This window comes from Sitophilus oryzae, unplaced genomic scaffold (genome assembly GCF_002938485.1).
Source record: "Sitophilus oryzae breed Bouriz unplaced genomic scaffold, Soryzae_2.0 scaffold_1658_pilon_pilon, whole genome shotgun sequence".
Taxonomy (NCBI): Eukaryota; Metazoa; Arthropoda; class Insecta; order Coleoptera; family Curculionidae; genus Sitophilus; species Sitophilus oryzae.
The window spans coordinates 628565-652842 of record NW_022146345.1 but is presented as its reverse complement, the minus strand read 5'-3'; the positions used below and the strand labels follow the sequence as shown (position 1 = coordinate 652842).

Here is a 24278-nt window from a genome sequence, read left to right as displayed (position 1 = left end):
TTAACATGAAAAATTTCGAACTTGAAGGTGTGAATATTTTTCCTAGTGAAGTTTCAGTGATTTGATGTTCCAAACAATACTGAAATGCATGAATTAACTAAAATGATTTTGGGTAGTTGGGTTATATCATCATGCTTCTACTACTTTGAGTATACCCTCTAAAATGAACATACCATTTAGTAGTTTATTATTACAATTGACTTTGTGATGTAATAAAAAATTATAAGTTGACAAATAAAACAGTCGAATGAATTTCTAATATGCATTTATAATTTTATGCCATTATACATAATTCAAAATCTTCTAATACCAATAATGAAAGTACGAATATCACTAGGATTCAAAGTTATTTGAAGATCGTCCAAATTATCTTGTAATATTGACTGTGGTGTGATTTTTGACCTTTCCATCCAGGCGTTCTTGACTACATTTGCATACTCTATATTAGTATTATAATCTTCATATACGAGTTGTTCCAATGTGCTGTTTGTTTTAAATTTTAATCTGTTGCTATCTCTCAGCCATTGGTTTGCACCTAATGTTGTTTCTTCTAAAGATAAAATTTCGAAGCCAGTAAACAAATCCTAAAATTGTCGTGTTAATACAGGATTTACGAAATTAAATCAATATTACTACGCTTACTGTTAAGTTAACTAAAGCTGGTTGAGATAGAATAGAGTCTTCGTCATAATCAAATAAGTGTTCTAACCTAAGAAGTAAACTAGAATCTTTCCAGGGTTCCAAGGTGAGTATTTGAACATTTTTAGGCAAAGCACTACGCAATCCAGAGTACTGGAATTAAAATATATAAATGTATATTTCTTTGATTATGTCTTTAAGAAAAAATATGTACCTCCATAATATATTTGGATTTGTACTCATCCACATTATCTTGAAGGGGTGTAATAAAAGTCCAACTGTCCAATAGTTTCTTTTGTGCAATATCTTTTGTTATTGCAGAAATCGAGTTACCTATGTCGAAATACAATATCTGTCAGAAATCTTTAAACTAAATAACTAACAAAACATTATCTTTAATAAATAATATTGATCTACCTTACCATTTTCATCGCTCAAGTTGCCAACAGTTAGAAAATGGGAACCTCTGACTACTAATCCTTTCTCGAAAGCTTTCTCGTTTAGAGATTCGGAAACACCAAAACCGTCATCGTGATGACAGAGTCGATGAATCTGAAAAAGTTATATCATTTCCTTGTGTCAGTATAAGTAGAATAAAGAATATCATGATGAATATTCACGAATCGAACTTTTTAACTGTCGAAAATATTTGTTTTAATACAGTAATCTTTCTATTGATATTCGAGAAGTTGTTTTGAAATAATCATTTTAGACAATGACTCTGTCTATGAATCATTGGAATTAGTTAAATTAGGATTAGCCATTGACAATATTAAAGACCAAATAATATACAATCTTCTAAAAATATATGTGTGTGTGTGTATATGTGCGTGTTTGATATAGCAAAATACTTAAAATAGAAAAGTTATAATAAGAAAAGTATTTAATAACACCAACATTAGATAACTTAGCTGGGAAACTTAAATGGAAACGACAGTTCATTAGAAATAGTTTTTCCTCCAACCACCAGTATGCCGAAAATTCCAAAACTGTCAATATCAAAATGAAAATGCCAAAATTTGATTTTTAAACACGATACGCTTTTGTTGTGATTTTGCGGTTTGATTTCGTTTTGATCTTTCGAAATATTGTAAAGTATATTCCTAACTTTAGATTTTTTGCCAGTCTTCTGTTTTAGACAATATTTTGTAATAATGGTGGGCCAATCTGTGTTTTTGTATAGACTCTTATTTTTTTTTTGTCATAGAGATTAATTGTTGCACACCGATTTTGCGAATGATACAATTACAATGGTAAGTAAATTAAATATACCCATTAATATAGATTTTTTTTTCAATTAATATGATAATAATAGCTCCCGTATATAGCGTTTAACACCTTGGGAGTAGCAAGGTACAGCTTGCCATGCTAGAGCCGTTCGGTATACAAGGAAGGTAATGTGGCTAGCACTACGCTTCAACCGCCTATTATTCAAGTACTCATTTAAGGCTGAGTTGACCTAGGTACCCAAACTATTTTTATTTTAATAAAAATAGTCGGCTGATGAAATACCGGGTGTGGGATTCGAACCCACTACCTTGAGATTGGTAGACGAGAGCCTGTACCTCTACACCACCGGGCACTTTTTTTTCGATTAATACTTGTGAATAAATGCTCCTTTGCTAGTAGATATTTAAAAAAAAATCGGTACATGTAAGGAATTATGGACGCGCGTTGCGCTTTGTTAGCATAACCAGGAGATGTTTAAAATTGATTGAATTTGTTTGTTTTTATTATTTCATGTCTCAAACGGAAACAAACTCTGAGATTCTTGCCTATACAAAAATTAAATAGCTCTTTCCAATTAACTTCAAATGGAAGAAAATTATGTAAAAGAGCCTGCGATTTGCAGAAAACTGACAATAGATTAAATTGTTCAACCTAATTCTAAAGCTTCTAAACCTAAAAAGCACATAAATTGCTCTTACATGTCTAAATTTATTTTAAATCAACAAAAACAATCCCTTCCTCTCCGTTTCCTTCTCATTTTTTCCTTCAACCACCAGGTAGCGCACTTGTATAAAAAAAACAAAATTGTAATGTATTATAAGTTGCCTATCTATTTAATATGATAAGTTTTTTATCTCTAATTATATAACATACTAATTGATAAGACAAACTAACGTATCTTTATTATTTTTGAAAAGCAGCAAATAAAAGGGAAAAAGCAAGAAAGAATATGGTCGCGTTCATCAGGACGTAGCGCTACCGCAGCGATCACTAATTTTCTGCTGAACGCGCCGATTAGTTGTGAGCGCTCTGGGATCAGCCGCCATTTTTTCCATCAGATTTAAAATACGCTACGCTACCGATGCATGATGGATTAAACGTCACATACGCCAAATGTCACAAAATGTTTTGGAAAACGAAAACAAAGCATTTTGTTTATTGTTCTCGGTTCACTAATCCCCTCGATTTGTGCCAAAAATGGGTGAAAACAATTTAATATGCATTACTTATGATTTTGATCTAAAAAGCACGTTCAGCAGGACAACCAATCGATGGTACATCGCTCACTGATCAACTTGTCCTGATGAACGCGACCTATGTAATTAGTTAATTTCATAAATGATTAGTTTACTATACGTATGTATATATTATAGTCACTTGCCAGTGAAAAGATATTCCATTATTTGCCTCTTGTACATTACATGAACTATTTTACAGTCTTTTTTGATAAAACGCAATAGATTCACTGTTAATTTAAATCCTGACACAATTTCCTTCCAGATTTACTACTTCTAAACCAAAACCAGTCGTAGATAAAATAATAGATAACATAAAATAAACTCAGTAAAGACAAACAAATCCACAAAAATTCAAATCCAATTCATTTTTTTTACATGAAGCGTCAAACAAAACTGTCAAGGATCCCCCACTCTATATAATGGCAATTCCGTCTACCATGCATTTACATGCATATGCATACACATTATACATAGATAGAATAAAACTCCTTTTTCAATAGTTTTATTCAAATATATAGAACTATAGACTTTTTTCCAAGTATGTACATACATACATTTATTTGTATATCAGAATTTCGTTGTTGAAATAGGCGTACTTGTAAAAAATGCTTAAAGCTTCTTGCACGTTTGAAAATTTATTTTCTGTAGATGGGTGGGGGAGGAGAATATTTTTGAAACTCTTTAGTATTTTTTAGTTGGTTAAATTTGTTTGTAGGTATGGAGTCATGAGTTTTGTCTTTATCCATAAAAAAAAAATTAAGTTTTAGGTATCTTGTTTCAATGGTGCTATTTCCAGAAGATTATAGAAATATTATAATATTTTACCATTATTTCAATTTCTCCATTATGCAAGCTGGTTCCACCTTGAGCTCTGTCATTTAGTACTGCAACCTCTATCCCTTGCTCTTCATCTCTTATAGCTATTTTCGATGGTATTGGGTAATAATTACCAGACGCTAGTTCTGAATTATCCACTTCCCATGTAGGTCTGTAATCTCTCACTCGTTTCAGCATTTCTTTTCCATTTGAATCAGTGTAAAATGCAGAATTTGTTGATAACTTGGTTGAATACTTTGTTACTACCTCCACTCCTTTGGAACCGCTAAAATGTTATATTTTAAAATATATATTATTATTGATAAAACCTATGTTTATTACTCGGTAGGTAGCGGCCCAACAACCCAATCAAACTCGATATAGTTTTCAATTTTGTTGACTCTAACAGTTTGGCTAATGTACTCATTAAATGTCTGTCTTGCTTCTGATACAAGAGCACCTTCTAATAAAGTAACTTCAGCCGTATCATTAGTTTTAATAATATTTCCGTCAGGCCTAAATACGTAAGCTCCTGACGATCTTCTCTCAGGATCACCATTACCTCCAACGAAGCCTTGGTAATAGTAAAAGTTTTGATCTAGCGTGACTGACAAATTATTTAAAGATACTTTCTCTACCAGTCCTGTTTCTTCATTAATAACAAATGATGCGCTAGAACCCTATAAGGTATTAAGGACATTAAGGACTTCAGTTAGGGGGCTAAATAAAATACAATAAATCTACTTACGTCAACTTTTAGAGAACCAGAAATTTTAGTGGAGTGTACAGGTTTAAAACTTGAAGAATTGTCTAGGGAAATTATAAACGATTTCCATCCAAGTGCAGGTACATTTTTTGCCACAAAATAGAGATCGTGAGTAGCACTGCTATCTCTGCCAGGAATATTTTTCACAAAATCGGGAATTGGTAAAAGGTCGTTAGCATATGAATTCCCTAAATAAAAAAAAATAATTAAAATTACAAAGTTTCATTTAATAAGTGTTTTACCTTCTTTATCTGTTACATTATAGCCTTCTCCATTTACGGGTAACCTTACTAACTTATCTACTGATTTACTTAAAGGATTATAAATGGTAACTACGAAGTTTTCTGCATTTTCTGTTGTAGCACACTGACTTATGTTTGCTAATAGACAAGTCTTTAATGGAACTGAATTGCCATATTCTTTTTCTGAATTTGAACTTCCATTATTGAATAATTTACTATAAAATGTACATTTAAATCTGAAATTTATATTAGTATTCTTTATTTACTTTAAAGCAGTATTTGTTATATTTTCACATCCATCTATTGCGTGGTGCAATTGTCTAGCATAATCCTTGGCAACGTGTTGTTGTTCTGTTCCAGACACGGCATCGTGATGTTGCAGCACACCCATTATTTCTCTCAAATTGTCTAAACTTGTGCTCTCACCCAAGTTTGCTAACACAGAAAGTTGTTTACAAACCTAAAATCAAGAAAATTTAAACTAAGTGTCATTAACACAATATTAATAATAAAGGACATACTTGAAGAAAATTATTGCCAAGTCTTTCAAATCTTTTCAGAGCTGGCCTAGAGGTAAAATATCCCGTCCAATATGAGTGCTCGTCTGAGGCATATGGAAAAAAATCGTCATCTTTTAAAACCCAGTCTTTGTCTTGAGTCTCGTTGTTTACAGCTTTTACGTAACAAGATGGAGTAGAATACATTAAATTGAATTTTGATCCGCTCTCTTGGCGTTTGTTTACATGACTGAAATAATAAGGTTGCTGCATTAAACATTAGCTTTCACAAATAAACTAAGGTCTCATACTAGATAAGTTTGTCCAAATTGATGAACCAAGCTTCTGCGTCTTGGTAATTGAAGTCGCCACCCATGGTCATTAAGAAGTTGCTTGTAGTGTAAATTTGAGGAATACCATTAACGTATTCAAGAAATGCATCAACCTAAAATTGATAATTTATATGGTAAATGTGAATGGGAGTTTGTGCCTCCAATAAAAACAGCATATCTACTGGTAAAACTGTCTTCAAATAATAAATTAATAAAGTAAATATACCTATGAGTCTCAATACTAAAATAATACTATGATTACGCACAATGTTTGTCACGCCCATCGGCGTGACCAGGCAATTTTTTTTTCATACGGGCGTGCGCAAATTAATTTTCTGCACGCAGAAAATTGATTTTCCCGGTTTTCCAACGGTTTTTTTATGGATTTTCGTTTGAGGTCTTTTTTTATTTATTATTTACTCTGATAAGGGGGCTATGGCCCCCCTCCGTGGTTACGCCTATGGTCACGCCAATGACAAATTTTAGGTTTTTAGTGTTGTTTGTGGCAAGAAGATATAGGTAACAAGTAGGAGCGATAGTAAATGAAAGTTAAGTAAGTGTTAAAAATGAATTTTTAACAGAACGTCAACGGTTTCTTGTAGACGTATCTGTTTTAAAAAAGTAAAGTGTTCTCGAATAGTTGAATTTAAATATTTTAAATAGTTTTTTTTCTTATTCTTTGTATTTTTTTTTTGCTTCCGACGACGGAAAGATATAATTTACCGAAACGTTAAGCATTTTTAAACCTAACTTCTGACAAGCAGCGTCCGTTTAGGTTTAACGCAGAAGTGTTTACAAAAAATAATTATTTTATTTTGTAGATTTTCTTGCAGTGCAGTGGCGAAATACTCATAAAGGATTTTTTTGGAAAGATGAATCCGCCACATAGGTATAGACATTTTTTACATTCTTTAGGTTTGCACTTAAACAAAATTTCGAATTTTTTTATTTTAGTAGCTTCAGATGCCCGACGCACTATTGTCGGACCCTGTATAGTGGGGGAAATAACGACAATTTAATATTGTATGATAAAATAAGGCAGGAGAAGAAGCTGAAAGAATTATTTTTTTATACAGGAATAAACTTGAACATTTTCTCAGCATATCGTATCTGTTTAGAACATTTTGGAAATATGCTTATAAGAATATTTTACGTATCGGGTGGACAAATAAGAATGGACGCCGGCTGTATCCCAAAAACTTCTTCTACTTCTGGTACCGTCCGCTTCAGTAGCCTGTTGGCGTTCATAAAATATGTTCATTAGGCGCGATAAAAAATGTGTACCCTCCTTAGCTCTCCTAAATATCGTGGCAGCATCCGCAATGTTATAAGCTATTCCCGCATATTGCGAAGCCATGAATGCTGCTACCAGCATGGTCCTCTTCTTCTTTCGACCTTTCTCATAACCTAGGACCTCGCAGAAACTACATATCGTATATCTTTGTGAAAACACTGTAGTAAATAAATCGACCAAAGGAAATCGCTCGAAATTATTTTCAAGTTCGAAAAATATCCGCTAGGAGGCGCATCTGTAATGGCCAATCAGAAAACAAGATTTTCTTCAAAAATATGCAGGTGAAGATGTGTTTTAAATATTGGTATTCTAATCAGTTAATTGTATTTTTTTTCTCAGATAATAAAGTGCTGGGAGAATGTCAAACTTGCTTTTATTAAAATAAGGATAACACTGGTTTGGGTTAGCCGATTTAAATACACTAGGACTCGTTTAAAAGAGCTTTTCATTCTTAATAATCTCCAATATAAATTTTGTTTCCATAGATTTTGTCGTGTTAGCTATAGGAGGGCGCTGTTTTACATCATAACAGATATTGCGCTTTTGAATATAAAAAATTATATATAGATATAGATATGTTTCTTTCTCACAGTTTAATAGAGCACAACATTTCTAAAAGATCACCGTAAACCGCAACTTTCTATCTTCTCTCTAACGGGAGGTATTAAGAGAACAAATCATGTTAGGCTACCGCCTAGGATTATAAGGTCTAAAACTTATAGGACCTAGTAGGCTAGGAAACAAAAAGGGGCAAATTTGTTTTGTCAAGATACCAAAACGTTTAAGCATAGTTTTCATGCATCGGAATTTCGGACGTTTTCTGAGAAAAAAAGATCTCATAAATTTTTAGAACTGTTAGTCTAACATTATCGTCCATGCATATATTTTTTACGAATAGTTAATTTTATGTAGGTATTTGTCAGATTAAAATGTCCAAAAGTCGGACAATTAATAATTTTTATTTATTTTTTAGGAATTTTGTGTCGCCATATTGCATTTAACAGAAAACGTCTGAATTTCGTATTCTTGGGCTGAAACCTCGGGTTCAGGGAATTCTTGGGCTGAAACCTCGGGTTCAGGGAATTCTTGGGCTGAAACCGAGGGTTCAGGCTAAAGTTATTTAGTTATTAATCCAAGTTCGTTCTTGATTTAACTTGTTTTCGTGTTTTACTTATTGTTTATTTATTATTAATTATTATATTATTAAGTTTATGTTGTTCGCATCACTTTTCATATAGCAACAAAGGTGCGAATCTCAACAATATACACTACTGGTTTAAATCTACCCTTTTGATGCAAATATAGAGATCAGTACCAAGGCCGTTGGTCAGTAAATGTTTAGGCAGGAATTCTAGGAGGACGAGTGATTGGACTTTTTTAATCATCGAATGGAATGCACTGTCCACAATTTCTAAGAGAGGAATTGCCAATTTTGTTAGAGGATTCATGATGAAATTACATTTGTTGCTATTTTAGCATGATATTTTAGTTATTGCAGTTGTGCAGCTTATTTTGGTATGAAAGTGTTGGGCGTCCTGGATACCACTTACTTCAATAGATAGAAACGCTGGCGCTGGACCGGCATATTTCCATGGTCAGCTTGGTCACCGGATTTAAAACGCATGGTTCTTTATTTATGGGGTCGAATCAAGAACGAACATGGCATTAAAATGGAACTAAACTATACGTTCTGATATTCTGACGTAACCAGTTTACCTCTTTGTGTTTCCTAGCCTACCACTATAATTTTTAGACCTTATAATCCTAGGCAGTAGCCTAACAGGATTTGTTCCCTTAATATCTATCGTTAGAGAGAAGTAATAAAATTGCGGTTTGCGCTGATATTTTGGAAACTTTGTACTTTATTTAACTATGCAAAAAGGAGCATAACCTGCTATTATTTTTTTTTTATGCAAAAGCGCAATATTTGTTACGATGTCAAACAGCGCCCCCTAGTTATCACGAAAAAATCTATGAAAACAAAATTTATACTGAAGACGCTTAGAACGTTAGAGAAGAAAATCTCTTTTAAACGAACCCTAGTTAGTTTAAATCGGCTAAGCCAAACCAGAGTTATCCTTATTTTAATAAAAGTAAGTTTAAATTACCTCCACCACTTTATTTTATGACATAGAGCAAAGTACGCTATATAAAAAAAATTACAAATTTTCTTTTTATTTATAATAGCAATGTTTAAAATACCTCTTCACCTGCATTTTTTTTTTCGGAGGAAACTCCTGTTTTCTGATTGGCCATCGCAGCAGCGCCCCATAGTGGACATTTTTATAAGTCGAAAATAATTTCCAGCAATTTCTCTTGGTCGATTTACTTATTACAATTTTTATCCCAACATTACAGGATAAGTAGTTTCTGAGATACAGCCGGTGTCCATTCTTAGCTGACCACCCGGTACGCTGCGCTGAATAATTGTATTTTTTCATTATTTTTATGATTATATATTTAAAGTGAAATATCGCAATTTGTCTGTACCCTATCATCTACGTTGTATTCGTAGCTGTCTGGATCGTCGATAAACGGTATGTCACTACACAGAATGTCGAAACAGAATCCTGAAGGAGGTCCATATTCATTGTATAAAACACTAGTGAAGATATCGCTGGATTGTCCTACAATATAATAATAATAATAATAGTGAACATAAAAACGTGTTTCTACTTAAATAATATATGCTGTATTAGTTAATTAATAAAATTATATAAGGATTCTTGCCACTTAACTGCTGACATAGAAATTTAATTCTACGCTGTGTTTGTCACAATGTGGATCAACTTGCTCTCGCTACCGGTTTCGGAGCCCTACTCCATCATCAGGTGAGCTTGGGCAGATCCACAAAATGGCAACCACAGCGCAGAGTAGTTAATTCCGACTTGTCGGAAAGTATCGGTTAGATATTAAGTCCCGAACGGGAGATAGCGGCCTGCGCGCAATAGCCGGTAGTGAGAGCAGGTTGATCCACATTGTGATAAACACAGCGTAGAATTAAGTTTCTGTCAGCTGTTGAGTGGCAAGAATCCTTATATAATTTTATTATATACCTATACTGCAAGAAATTTCTTTTCTATTTTATAATTTGGCTTGCCTGAAAAAAAGCCTTTTACCATCCTTTTAGTATCGATAGTTGCGCCTCGGTGGTACTAAAGTACTGCTATTGCACGCAGGCCGCTATCTCCCGTTGGAACTTAATATCTAACCGATACTTTCCGACAAGTCGGAATTAACTACTCTGTGCTGTGGTTGTCATTTTGTGGATCTACCCAAGCTCGCCTGATGTTGGAGTAGGGCTTCGAAACCGGTAATGAGAGCAGGTTGATCCACATTGTGACAAACAAAGCGTAGAATTAAATGTCTATGTCAGAAGTTAAGTGTCAAGTATCCTTATATAATTTTATTATATACCTATACAGCAAGAAATTTCTTTTTTATTTTAGTTAATTAATACTCCTTGGAACATTTTTAAGTATCGTCATATTCTATTAATACTAAAATAAGTTTCTTGAACTCGACAGAGTCTTATGTTAAAAAATAAAGACATTTGTATATGTCCAAAAAGTTACATGGTCGAAATGTACTTGGACCAAGCCAGCCGGATGCTGTCATATATATCAGTATAGTTTGACTATATAGGTATAGGGATAAAGGAATCCGGCACTACCCAACTTTGGGTGTCTTATGGAAGATTCATATTTAGCAGCATTATTATAGGTATGTTATATGGCAGCATCTAAGTGTACTTAGATCAAGTACTCTTTAATGTGACACTTTGTCAACCCGTGTTTAATCTTATCAAGCTAGTTGATGTATTGCTGTTGAATAACATCTTTATAATGAAGTATTATTTTTAACTTTTTAGTTTACTTTACTATAAAAGTGTGTTGTTTAGTTCTTAAACCCTAAGTACCTATACATAGATTTCTAAAATCAATGTAGTCCAATTGCCCAGATAAAAAATATAAATATTAAAAGTTGTTTTTATTTCTTTGAATGTGAGTCAAAATAAAACTCGATTTTTTATTTAATTATAATTTTCTTTCAAGGTATTATTATAATTTTCGTAAGTAAAGTAATTTTAGCGATTTGAGTGAAATTTTTAAGATAAAAGTAACTATACATGGTACATAGCTTAATGCTAAAAATGTGTCGACAGATTCACCAGGGAAGTGCATATGAGTTATCACTGGAATATTTTTCTATGAAAAATTTTGTGCGCCACTGACTTTTTTCTCTTGTTAAAACAGGTGTGTAGCCCGTTTAATGCCGATTAATAGCTTAGTCTAGTTCACAGCTCGCAGTGGCCGCCTACCTTTAATCGGCATTAAACGGGCTACACACCTGTTTTAACAAGAGAAAAAAGTCAGTGGCGCACAAAATTTTTCATAGAAAAATATTCCAGTGATAACTCATATGCACTTCCCTGGTGAATCTGTCGACACATTTTTAGCATTTCAAACCAAATCGCTGCGAAAAATTCGCTGGAACCTGTCACGAACTAAAACGAGCGAAACTAAACTAAGATTTGAATTTTCGTTCACATATTTTCGTTTAGTTTCGCTCAAGTGGCCGCTGATGCATTTGTATGGGAGCTGATATTTAGCTGCAAAAGTATGGGAGCTGATTTTTAAAAATTTTATCTTCGCTTGGCTTAGTTTAGTTTCGCTAGCAGTGGTCGCCTGCCTTAAAAGTTGTCTCTTGATATTTTGTTGATTTCACTCTCCTTGATGGCACACTTTTATTAATTTGCCTTAATCTAAGGCTAATAACAATCTTTAAAAAAATGTAATGCCACTAACTGGCTCGCTAACTGGTTAAAGTGTTAAATAAGTATTCATTGGTTCCTCATAAAAATATAGAAAAAGAAGGTCCTATAAACATGGGTGCGGAAATGGATAGTTGAAAAGTTACAGGATTTAAAACTTTAAAAATAGGTCTTTTGTAATTATCTTAAATATATATTTTTTTTAATTTGCTCTAGGCAGCACTGAATATCAGTGTTATAAATATTAATAAGTAATAATAATAAAATAGATTAAATAAATAATTTTATTTTAATTTTTTTAACTGGGATTAATAAAATTTCGTTAATCTCATCGAAGAGATCGAAATCGACAAAATATCAAGATACAACTTTTTTAATCGGCATTAAGCGGCCTAGAGAATTTTGCTAACAAAAAATATTCCAGTGATAACCTATATTCACGTAACTGGTAAAGTTGTCGACACTTTTTTTTAGTACTAAACTATATCACACTAATAGTATATTTTACCCTCAAAATTTCATTCGAACCGCTAAAATCACTTGGAAGAACATTATAATAAATAAAAAAAAATCTTATTTTTACGTAAGGAATCTCCCCACGAGAGATGGCACATGTTTTTTGGAATACCCTGTATATGCCAATTCCGATGAGACATAGGTAGTACGATGTGTATTAAGATATTGTGAATTATATGGTAGTTTTTTCTTTATATTGCTTGGTCTTACCTAAACTTTTGCTCCCTCTCCAAACCACTTCTGGTGTCTTAGTTTCCCACCTGTATTCCTTGTCTTGATAATCGATTCTGGCTAAAATGTAACCATCAAAACCCAGCTGGGCAAAAATATTAGCCATTTCTTTGCTGTGACCGAATGGATCAATTTGCCATCCGATTTTGGGTCTCCCGCATGCACCAAAAGTGTCATTAAGTCTCCTATTATTTTGTGTAAACAGAAAATAAAATTAATTAAATTATTTTGTTAAATATAAATAAATCAGAATAACTCTTATGATCTGGCAATTGCCCAGTAGCAAAGCCAAATCCGAGACAAGACAAGACAACTCTTATGTTACATTATTACCTAATAGGTACTAATATATACTTGTGCCAAGTTAACAATGCTATTCTAAGAGTTAAAGCTTGACAGAATCTTATGGTATAAGGTTCTGTCAACCCTTATACCTCTTTAGGGTATCATTGGTATCATTTTTAAAGCTTGTTACCTCAAACCCCAAGTCATTTGGTCGATAATAGAATGATAATGTGTAGCAGCTTCATCGTTCATACTCCATCCTCCACCTATAAATTCCAGTTGCCCATTATTTACATAATTTATGACTTCTTGTTTTATTCTGTCATTTTGTTTAATCCACCATTTCCAGAAAAATGCAGTTTCCACATAGATAAACCTAAACAATCAATTTAACAGGATTATCACTTAAAAATGGACAATACAGGTATCTATTACTTTCTATCCGAATTTTTCCTCAAGGAATCCATTACTGTTTCGATGATATACTGGACACCAGCCTTTTGAATATTCGGGTTACCTAAAGTTTTTGAATTATTATTTTTGATGTTATTTATTTGTATAACTACTCACTTCCATAATAATATTGATCAACTGTTTTTAACCAACCAACGTCATCGTGTGAGTGTGCTACAATATGAATATTAGTATATCCTTCCTTGGTCGGTGTGCAGGACTAAAAATATATTTTTCGGGTAAGGGATTCATTATAGTTATTAATTCTCACTGCATTGTTTCTGTTGTTCCACTAAGACTAGCTCTCGGCTGTATCTCATAAAGCATTAGCCATAGAGAGAGCCCGTGGAAAAACTATTTATAATTAAATTGGTCATGATAAATTGCTGGAAAATATTTTCAAGTTTGCGGAAGCCATAGGACAAATAAGAAAATGGAATTTTTACAGAAATTTGCCTAGATAAAGGGTACAATAAATAATTGTATTATAATCTTCAGCAAGTTTCGGATTATTTTTGTCTGGACAATTTTGTGCTTTATTCTAAAATGAAGTAGTGGGAAAAGGTTATGTCTATTTTGATTTAATTATTAATAACCCCGGATTGGGTAATCGGAATCCAACAAACTAGGGCTCGTTTTAAATAACATTCCTTTCTCTAAATTATATCATATAAACAATAATAATGAGCATTCGAGAGGTGTCTCAATCGGGTAAAAAATGTACACGTACTGCCAAAATATCCTTCCACTGCGACTGCCATCTTCCTTGCGACTGCCAATGACTACGATGCCAATGACTACAATGCGACTGCCATAAGACTGCCAATGACTGCCAGCGACTGCCAAGAAAATGTACATGTAATTCCAGTAGTGAGGCACCCCTCGTAAGCATTTAACAGTAGACGCTAGAGGGCGCTCTCTTACAATTTACACACATTGCGCGTTTTTTCGCAGTTATAAATAAATAAATAAAAATGATTTATTGTGCAAAACTGCATTACAGTAATTATACACAAAGGGTAAGAGATTTGACGTAAAGCCACTATTCCACTCCACCCAAAAAATATGCAGCAAAGAAATACCTAATATAGAAATACAAAAAATACATACTTTATAAAATTAACTACCAAGAATAATAAACATTAGTATCCAAATACAAATAGAAATATCATAAAGAAAAATAATTATAGTTTAATAGCGAGAAAAATAAAATAAAAAATATCTTCTAGAAAAATATATCTAGAAATCCAAACTATAAAAGACTATACCTTTACGTAAATAGACGACACCTAATCTCATTTTTTAAATTATGATAGTGAACAATACCAACAAATCTAAAATTAAAAAAAGACAAGTTGCCATATAGAAAAAACAGCTCTTATATATCATAATCATTATATTTTTGCTAATATCATCAGTTTAAAAAGAGATATCAAGATGCGGTTTTAGCTGACTTTTTAAACTTTTATTTCTCTTTACTAATAGATAAAATAATTACACTCGCGATAAAATAATTACACGCGCCCTCTAACGTCTACTATTGAATGCTCATTATTATTGTTTATATGGTATGGTCTGCGAAAGGCTAAAAAGAAAAAAAAAAGACGCAGAAGGAAATCTTATAATAGACACGAGGAAGCAGATTATAGAATGGACGAATTATATCGAAATTCTTTTTCATGATACTAGACCGGAATTGAATCTTCCTCTTACAGAAAACATTGGATCAAAAATTTTGAAGGAAGAGGTGATTTATGTCATAAAACATACTAAGGCCGGCAAAGTCAGCGGTCCAGATGAAAGTCCTATCGAACTCCTAAAACTAATTGACGACGACTCAATTGACATCGTTGTAGACTTTTTCAGTGATATATATCCGAAGAGTGGCTTCAATCCATATTCATAACACAGCCCAAAAAAACCGAATGCTAGATTACAGAAGAAGCTTATTACAGAACCATTTCACTAATGAGAATGAGTCATACACTGATGGATCTATTCTACAGCAGGATATACTCAAAATTAGAAATGGCAATTCCCAGCTGGGATTTAGGAAGGAAATGGGTACAAGGGAAGCGCTCTTCGGTTTAAATGTTCTTACGCAAAGACGTTTAGGCGTAAATCAAGTTGTATACATTGGTTTTATAGACTTCGAGAAGGCGTTCGACCATACTTCGACACGAAAAGCTAATCCATAATATTACCAAGAAAGAATATTGATAGTCGAGACCCGAGAGATAAGATTGATACTGAACTGATTGATTGAACTGAATTGATACTGAATTTAAGCTCTCTTGTATTGGGGACAGGCCACTAAGATCAGATTAGATGATGATTTTTCAGAAAATATACAAATACAACGAGGTGTGCGTCAGGCATGATGTCTCCCCTTCTTTTCAAGTATATAGTTAGGCCATCTTTCAAGAAACTTTGGAAGAGGGAGATGAGGGAATGGTCGACGAATCAACAATATCGAATATGCTGACGATGCAGTAGTAATGACAGATAATAGTGAAGATCTGCAGAAATTACTTCAAAGAATACATGTCTCGTGCAAACGATATAGGCTGTATATGAATTTGAAAAAAATAAAATTCTTGATTATAGCAAAAGATCAAAATATAAATACTTCAATATCAATAGACAGCACGCAAATAGAAAAGGTCCAACACTACAAATATTTGGGCACAATAATAAGTGAAACTGTCGAACAATTACAAGAAGTAAAATCCAGGATTGATATAGTCAGAAATTCTTTTTTAAAACTAAAGAAATTTCTTTGCAGTAGAGACATAAACTTAAATTTAAGAATATGAATGATCCGATGCTACGTGTTTTCGAACTTATTGCATGGTGCCGAAGCGTGGACCCGTAAAACAGCCAAAGTAAACAAACTGGTGGCTTTCGAAAGTGGTGTTATCGTCGCATGTTACGGATTTCTTGAGTCGACAGAGTTACAAATATCGAGGTGTTACGCCGTATGAACAAGGAAGAGGAAATACACAAATCCCTTAAGAGGAAAAAATTAGAATATTTTGCACATGTTACACGAGATCCTAAATAACAATTACTCCAGAATATTAAGGAAGAAAAAATCTAAGAAGGACGTAGTCGGGGCAGAAGACAAACATCCTGGGTGAAGAACCTCAGAGAATGGTATGGAATGATATCAAATGGATTATTTAGAAGAGCCGCAAATAAAATAAAAATGGCCATGATGATAGCCAATCTCCGTTACGAAACGGTACTTGGAATGGTATAATATACGTATGTACTATGTACGTATAATATGGGTACGGCTCTAATAAATGAGCTCTAGTTTGTTGGATACCGATTACCCAGAGATGAATGATTAATATTTAAATAAAAACAAACTTAACCATTCCTTACCACTTAATTTTAACCGATAGGACAAAATTGACAAAAAAAAACAAAAAAAAAATCCAGTACAAAAATGTCACTTTCTTATTTGGTTGCAGTTTGGAGCAGTTACGCTCCTTTGAGGTCCTTTCTCAAAATCGAAAATATTTTCTATGATTTTATCATGGTTAATTTAATTATAAATATTTTTTTCCGCTGGCTCTACAGCTGAAAGCTATTCTTAGTGGAATACCCTGTACATATTAAGCCTTGCTTAATTTGTAAATAATTTGGCTAATTTCTATTAAAAAATGAGGAACAAAATATTTGAAATTCTACTTAATTTTAAGTGCCCACTCAATGTCGATCGACTTAAATATTTAGGAAATACCTAATGCTTGAGGATCTTTTTATAGTTTACGTAGTATATACTAATGGACTATAATGGCGCAGTATTTTTTGATTGACAATAAGTTACTTTGTGAATAGACTTCGTTTATTCACATGTTTTATGCGAATCAGTTCCTTATTCTTTCAGAATATGTGTTAATGTTTCTGGTTTCTTGAATATTCTGTAGAAAGAAAAAAATAAAGTAGTGTCTAAGCAGATTTTTTACCAAAGTAGTACTTCAAAGTTCTTTTTCCATTTCTAATCAATAACTTTCTTGCCACATTAAAAAAGTTGATATATTGAGTTATACTACTTATATATTTTATGTAGCTCTTTTAATGTGGGTTCTGATCTTATGCTTTAAGATACCTATGGTGAATAAGAAACTAAGTGTATATTAGTTTCGGATACAACCACGCATATTAGAGTGTTAAGTATTGATTGCTAGATTGATCGATGGTAGTGTTCTCTGCAGCATTAATACTTTAGGAGTATAACCAAATCTATCACATTTCCGTGCACTTAAGATGCAGTCTTTTATGACAGCATGTTATATCCTCGTCAATTTTGTTGGTCCTCACATTATACGTCTGCTATTTCTGCATTCATTCTATGTGAACGTTCTACATTCTACTCTGGGCCTAATCCGTATACTAGACATAAAACAAATCAGATTTAATTGAGTCTATGAATGACCTAGAAAGTAATATTCAAATCACTATTACTTAATTTTTTTATTAATTTTTTAGGTAATCGTATTAAATTTTAAGAATGAATATCTATACCAAATGATGAAATTGAGCAAGTATCTTGGAATGGACACCCTATCCGGATGGGATTGGAAAGACCGCCACTGCTAGCAACAGAATATTCTTCTTCTAATGCAACTCCATTAATCGATGTTTTTGATAATATTTTACATTGCTTCTCTGTGCCTGGCGGTGTTACCACGATTATACATCGTGTAGCTGTCCACTGTATAACACGCCTTATTGGGTGCTTTTCGCACCACACCAGTGGAGGGTCTTTATGCCTTATCCGGATATTCTTTCTTGTATCATAGGATAATTCTCCATACTCTTAATTATGGAATATCCATTAAGTCAAAGCCTTTTTGGATTGACTATGGCAAGTTCCTCGACTTACAATACATTGAAAGGTATACTGTTCATCCTAAATACCAACGCCCTATTAATATTAGATACCACCTATTTTCCTCCCAACAAAACATTCCTAGTATTTCTGTATCCACGTTTTCCGACCCACTGCCTCCTCTATGGAAGGAGGATCCTATTGCAATTAATATGGAACTTTGTAAATTAAAAAAATCTCACTAGTATATATATAACTAGTCTAATACAAATTTTAGACGAAAAATATCGTGACTGTATTTGTTTTTACACAGAGGGCTCGAAATCTGACCAAGGTTATGGCTGTGCTTTTTACAGCCCGATTTCTAATAAAAAATCAGATTACCTAATTTCTCTGGCATGTTAGCAGCCGAACTCACAGCTATTTATCAGGCTCTTTTCCAAATTCGGAGCATGCTACCGATTGAAGTAATACTAATAATAAAACCCTATTTCTTATATTATGTGTATTTTGAACTGTTCTGTATATTATCATGATTTGATGTTGTTGACTTCTCTCTTGTTTCATTGCAGACTGCCAGATCCGCAATGTAAACGTGAGAGCAGTCAACAGCAAGAGAAGAAAACCCCCTTCTGCGTCATGCTTGTGAGTCTAAATGTCTCTAAATGTTTCACAGGCATCTCTTGCATGATAAGATACGCTTATGACATTAAAACTGTATTTTTTAGCGCCAAATTTCTGACAATGCTTCAAATAATAGCTTCTGTATGCATGAACAATTATTTTTTTGACTCAAACAAAACGTTTTTTTTTTTCTTTGTCCACACAAAGTTACAGAAAAAAACACACACGCATGTATGTTTATGTATGTTAAATGATTATCGATGTTAACGAACTTTGCGGGAACTCTTGCATTTTCCAAATGCTTGAGAAAATTTGACTAGATGTACCACGTCAGTTATATCGATTTTCCGTCCAAGGTTACAAACTTCGCCGGTTTTAATTAAATAAATTCATCGGAGTATAATATCTGCTTGAATTATTTATATTCGAAGACAAATTGATTGGTAGCGTCAGCAAAAATTAGTCCCGTTTATGAACATGCATTATTAAATTCTTATACCAGGATATTGTATTTTCTATAAATTTTTGATTATTTCGAATAACGTAAATTGTTTTGTTGCAGCTGCGCAGATCCCCCAACGAGGCAGTAAGTAAAATTACAGTATTTTTCATAAATATATTAAGAACATTCATATCTTTCGAATATCCTATACTTAAAAACTCTACACTCTACAGGGTGGTCCGAATTGTATTCAGGAAGCTTCGGCAGTTTATTCTGCAGATAAAAATAAGTAAAAAAGTTCGTATAAATTTATGTCCTAAAATGCTTCGTTTCGGAGATACAGGGTGTAGAAGTTTCATTTTTATTTCGATTTTTTTCATAAATACATTCGTAAATACTAATAACTAATATCTGATTCACTTAGTTTACTCAACAATATTGCTTCGTTAAACTCCAAAAACTCTCTAACCTGCAGCATTAGAAATCTGGTATATAAACTTACTGAAAGAAACTACAATATTAACTTTATGTGGATTCCTGGACTCTCTGACATTGCTGGTAACGACCGAGCAGACAAACTAACTAACGAGGCAACGATCTTACACAATATTGAAGGAACTCCATCCGCTCTCTCTCTACATAGAGAGAAAGCGTATATATGTTCCTTTTCTGCTACACAATTAACATAAATTTAAAGTCATTACCTCATATCCACAGTTTACTTCGGAAAGATCGGGACTCTTTTCCAATGAAAGACCTTCTATTCCAGCCAATAGCAGGACTAGGATAATTATTGTCCGTTTGTCATACATTCTTAAGCAACCCTACAAAACAATTATGTAATTTAAGCTCTCTTGAGGAATAACATTTTCTTAGTTAAAGAAAATCAGTAACTGATTTTACTATTTGTAATAAATTTAGTAATTAATAATTAGGTTAGTTAGAATCTTAATTCTGACTTTGAGTAATACATGGTAACCGTAAATATAAAAAAGCATAATTATTTTTAAATATCAAGTTTAATAAATATTTGAATTGAGCTTAATTACTTACATAAAAAGGTATATAGTGTAATAAATAATTTAACGGATATCGTCTTATATATAAGGATTCAAGATATTTATAAATCAAGATTATTCTAAACTTAACTTTTAAAATATCTATTTTGAGAATACACTTAAGTAGTTAATGAGTCTTGACCAAAATGTGTTATTGATTAGTGATGTTTTTTCCAAAATTCCATTGCATGATTTGTACATTGTATTTATTGATAGGTATTAATATTTGCTTTCTATTAGATCATTATATTATCTTGTCTATTATGTAAGTATATCGCTATCTCATCTTGGCTCATTTTTCTTTGTTATCTTTATTTAATTATGTGAGTTTGTGTATTCTACTTATCCCGATACTCTCATTTCCTGATCCTTGGTCCTAATGATCGTCCGTATAACATTATAGATTATCTTCCATTCATTTTCTTCTCCCATGATGTCCAAGGCAAAGTTCTCCAGAGTAAACCTGCCCAATTCTTTCTCATATATCTCTCTTGCGTCATGCCATTTAGGACAGCAAAAAGCATATGTTCCGCATCATCTATTGCTTCACAGTATTTACAAATCTCCGTATTTGATCTTTTCCTTTTATATAGGAATGCGTTGAAGCAGCCGTACCCCGAGAGGGCCTGAGTGAGGTAGTAGTCGACCTCCCCGTAGCGCCTATTCTGCCAATTGCTAATGTTTGTGATGATCCTATGTGTCCATCGGCCTTTTGTAATAGTTCTCCAGCGCCCCTGCCAATTGGCCATTGGGGAATTTCGCGCCGTGGCTCTGTCCTGTCCGTTGTATATGTTGGCTCTTTCATTGATAAGGAGGTCTATGGGTAATATTGCAGCTATTACTCCGACTGCTTTAGCTGAGATTGTCTTGTAGGCCCTAGTTATTCTAATGGACATCTGAATTCTGGTGAGTTTCCTGGTATCTTACTACTCGTTGCGTTATTCCACACTGGTGCAGCATAAATTATCTGGGATTGCATTACACATGCCAGTATTTTCCTTTTAGATTTGCTTGGAATAAGTCTGGAAAGGGAGGACATTGTTTCTTCCGCTTTTTTATGGTACTGTGTACGTGTATGGAGAAAGTTAAAATGATCTACCAGGTACAACTCGTGTCCCAAGCAGGTTAAAATGCACTTGTTTCAAGTTAGTCCATTTAGTTAGGAGGACCGCTTCCGTTTTTTCCGATGCGAGTCTGAGACAGTTTTTGTCCATCCAGTTTTGTCCATACATTAAGACCCTCCATTTCCCGACATTTCCCTAACCTCACTGCTATCAACTGATACCATTGCTATATCGTCTGCAAATCCAAAACAAACAAACAAAACAAACAACGCTTTATTGTGCAAAAAGCCAAAACAGCTTCATCGACAAAGCACTCACATCATCGACAATCACAAAAAAATACAAACAACAAAAAATACACAATACAAATAATACAATTCAAAAAAAATTAAGTCTTTAAAATTACAAAAAGAATATACATGGACAATTTTAGAACAGTACGCAGTAAATAGATATAATTTTAAAGTTATAGAATATTAAATACTTGACCTTTGACCAGTGTGTGAGATGGTCTAAATTTTAAAATTCAAAATTGTTCATAATCAAACATCAACAAAAAAGTCGTTTACCGCATATAGGGCTCTCTCCAGTAGGTATGATTTTAGAGCCTTGCGAAATGCGGGAAAGAATGAAAGCGATTTGATATTCAAAGGCAGATGATTGTACATTTTTTTGGCATTGTACAGTATTGAACCCTTAACTAGTTCTGAGCTCGGGGTTGGCAGATAAAGATCGTGCTCTGCATTCCTAAGTGGATAGTTATGAGATGGCCTTTCGGGAATAGCAGATATGTGCTTGCGGATTAAGCAAACGGATTCAAAAATGAATAAAGAAGGAAGAGTCAGTATTTTCAAATTTTTAAAGAAATTCTGGCAGTGAGTTCTACTGTTCAGTCCCAATAAATATCGAACTGCTCTCTTTTGAAGTATGAAAACACGATCAAATTTTGTTGCGCAGCAAGTACCCCAGAATGGAAGGGCATAACGAAGATGTGACTCAAAAAGGGCATAATAGGCTATTCTAGAGGTTGAGAAGTTAAGTTCCTTAGAAACTGATCTTAGCGCAAAACAGGCAACGCTTAGTTTCTTTGATAGAGCTTCAATGTGAGAGTCCCATTTTAACGAGTTGTCTACAAGAAGTCCTAAGAATTTCACCGAGTCCACGGCGTCAATAGTAGTGTTATTGAGTACAAAAGGTTGTATAGTACTTTTATATGACAAAACTTTAGTTTTTGATAGGTTGAGGCATAGGAGATTAGAATCGCACCAAGACTTAATGGTGCGTAAGTCATGGGATATAGTATCATATAGCGCCGCAACATCTGGGCCGCTCCAAGTGAAACTAGTATCGTCCACAAAGAGGCAGATTTTACCGCTAATGTCCAGATTTGCAATGTCGTTGATAAACACTAGAAACAAAATAGGGCCAAGTACTGAACCCTGAGGGACACCACATTCTATAGGCTTACAAGAAGACATAGACGTATCAATCCTCACAAGCTGCCTTCTGTTGCCAAGATATGACTTAAGCCATTCGAGAGGCACTCCCCTGAAACCATAGTATTGCAATTTGTTAATTAAGATATTTTGATTTACACAATCGAAAGCCTTAGAGAAATCACAGAAAATTGTTGTTGCTGTAGAGTGATGGTTATTCAGGCTAGAGTATACATTATTAAAAGGTCGAACATAGCATCATTTGTGCAACTGTTACTTAGAAATCCAAATTGATGGGTAGTAAGTATTTTATATTTAAGGAGAAAAAGATAGAAACCTTTTTTAACCAATCTTTCAATGATCTTAGATAATGTGGGCAGGAGTGCAATTGGGCGATAGTTCGAAGCTTCATCTTTATCACCTCCTTTATACAGAGGAATAATTATTGCTGTCTTAAGACAGTTTGGAAAAACTCCTTTTGGAATGACTCGTTAATTAAAGTAGTAAGATGGTTTAATGTGCATTCAGGAAGTTCAGAGAACATTTTGAGAGTAAGCCCATCAGTCCCAGATGAGGATTTGTTTTTAATACTATTAATTGTACTACGGAGCTCATCTAATACTACGGGCGTGAGGAAGAAACTGTGTAAATTCTCATTTGCTTTAGGGAGATATGAAAGTGAATCATGGGAAGGAGTTATGGTGTTCACTAAATTTTTAGCCACATTAACAAAGTAAGTGTTTAAATCTTCAGGTGAATTAAAGACTGTGCCAGACGAAGAAGTCTTATTCCTTAAGTCATTTACAATAGCCCAAGTCTCCTTAGCGACATTACCGGCTTTGGCTAGCCTCGCATTATAATAAATGTCCTTGGCAGCTTTCATAGTCTTACGATAAACCTTTCTATAAAGTTTCACGTAATTATGAAAGAAGACGCTGTCCGTGAATTTCTTAAGCGTTAAGCATTTCTAAGCTTAAGATCCAATTAGCGTTACGTCCTTTGGCATCTCCGTTCTCAATAGATCGTCATACAAGACATTCCATAGAAATGGCCCAAGAACTGAGCCTTGAGGTACGCCACTACTCAGTTCCAAATTCTTATTTGCGTCTTCGTACTGCACAATCAACTCACGCTCACTCAGGTATCATTTTACCAATGCTAAAAGGCTTTCATCTATTCCTCGCCCCCTTAACTTGTCCAGAATTAACTGCCATGAAGCATTGTTGAATGCATTCTTCACGTCCAGTGTGATGACAGCTTATAATATATTTATATATTAAAAGCTATATATATGAGGCGTCAAGTTGCAAAACACGTCTTATCCCACAAACGTTGTGTCAAGATAACATGCAAAAACTGTTTTAGCATATGTTTGAAGCGTTAGTTTACAAAAAAAACGTGTCCATTGAGTGGAATCATTATTTTGTGTTTTATTTGTCTAGAAATAAAAATTAATATTTAATTTTTAAACAGAAAAAACACAAAAATAATTCAGATA

The 24278-nt window shown here is 33.6% G+C and overlaps 2 protein-coding genes across 2 annotated transcripts; both read right to left on the bottom strand.

Annotated features, from left to right (window-relative positions):
* Nucleotides 1–248: 248 nt before the first annotated feature.
* On the bottom strand, nt 249–20310 carry LOC115880774 (lysosomal alpha-mannosidase-like). Its single transcript, XM_030898056.1, has 18 exons — nt 20276–20310; nt 19927–20046; nt 13431–13533; nt 13296–13377; nt 13051–13236; nt 12555–12760; nt 9545–9681; nt 5740–5873; nt 5453–5678; nt 5198–5391; nt 4932–5146; nt 4672–4877; nt 4266–4603; nt 3933–4209; nt 1062–1191; nt 854–972; nt 643–792; nt 249–584 (listed from the first exon to the last, which is right to left on the bottom strand). Exons 2-18 carry the CDS (start codon nt 20032–20034, stop codon nt 294–296), a joined length of 3102 nt encoding a protein of 1033 aa, XP_030753916.1. The 5' UTR covers nt 20035–20046; nt 20276–20310; the 3' UTR covers nt 249–293.
* Nucleotides 20311–20684: 374 nt separating this feature from the next.
* On the bottom strand, nt 20685–21176 carry LOC115880792. The gene has a single exon (XM_030898077.1). It carries the CDS (start codon nt 21174–21176, stop codon nt 20685–20687), a length of 492 nt encoding a protein of 163 aa, XP_030753937.1.
* Between the last annotated feature and the right edge of the window lie 3102 nt (nt 21177–24278).

What these genes read in the sequence shown, in the direction of transcription:
- LOC115880774 (XM_030898056.1), bottom strand. Translation starts at nt 20,034, where the DNA reads ATGTATGACAAACGGACAATAATTATCCTAGTCCTGCTATTGGCTGGA. An exon ending in GAGAGGGAGCAAAAGTTTAG is followed by an intron (nt 9,682 to 12,554) that starts GTAAGACCAAGC and finishes ATTATATTGTAG; the next exon opens with GACAATCCAGCGATATCTTC. An exon ending in CAGCTTTAGTTAACTTAACA is followed by an intron (nt 585 to 642) that starts GTAAGCGTAGTA and finishes CGACAATTTTAG; the next exon opens with GATTTGTTTACTGGCTTCGA.
- LOC115880792 (XM_030898077.1), bottom strand. Translation starts at nt 21,176, where the DNA reads ATGTCCATTAGAATAACTAGGGCCTACAAGACAATCTCAGCTAAAGCA.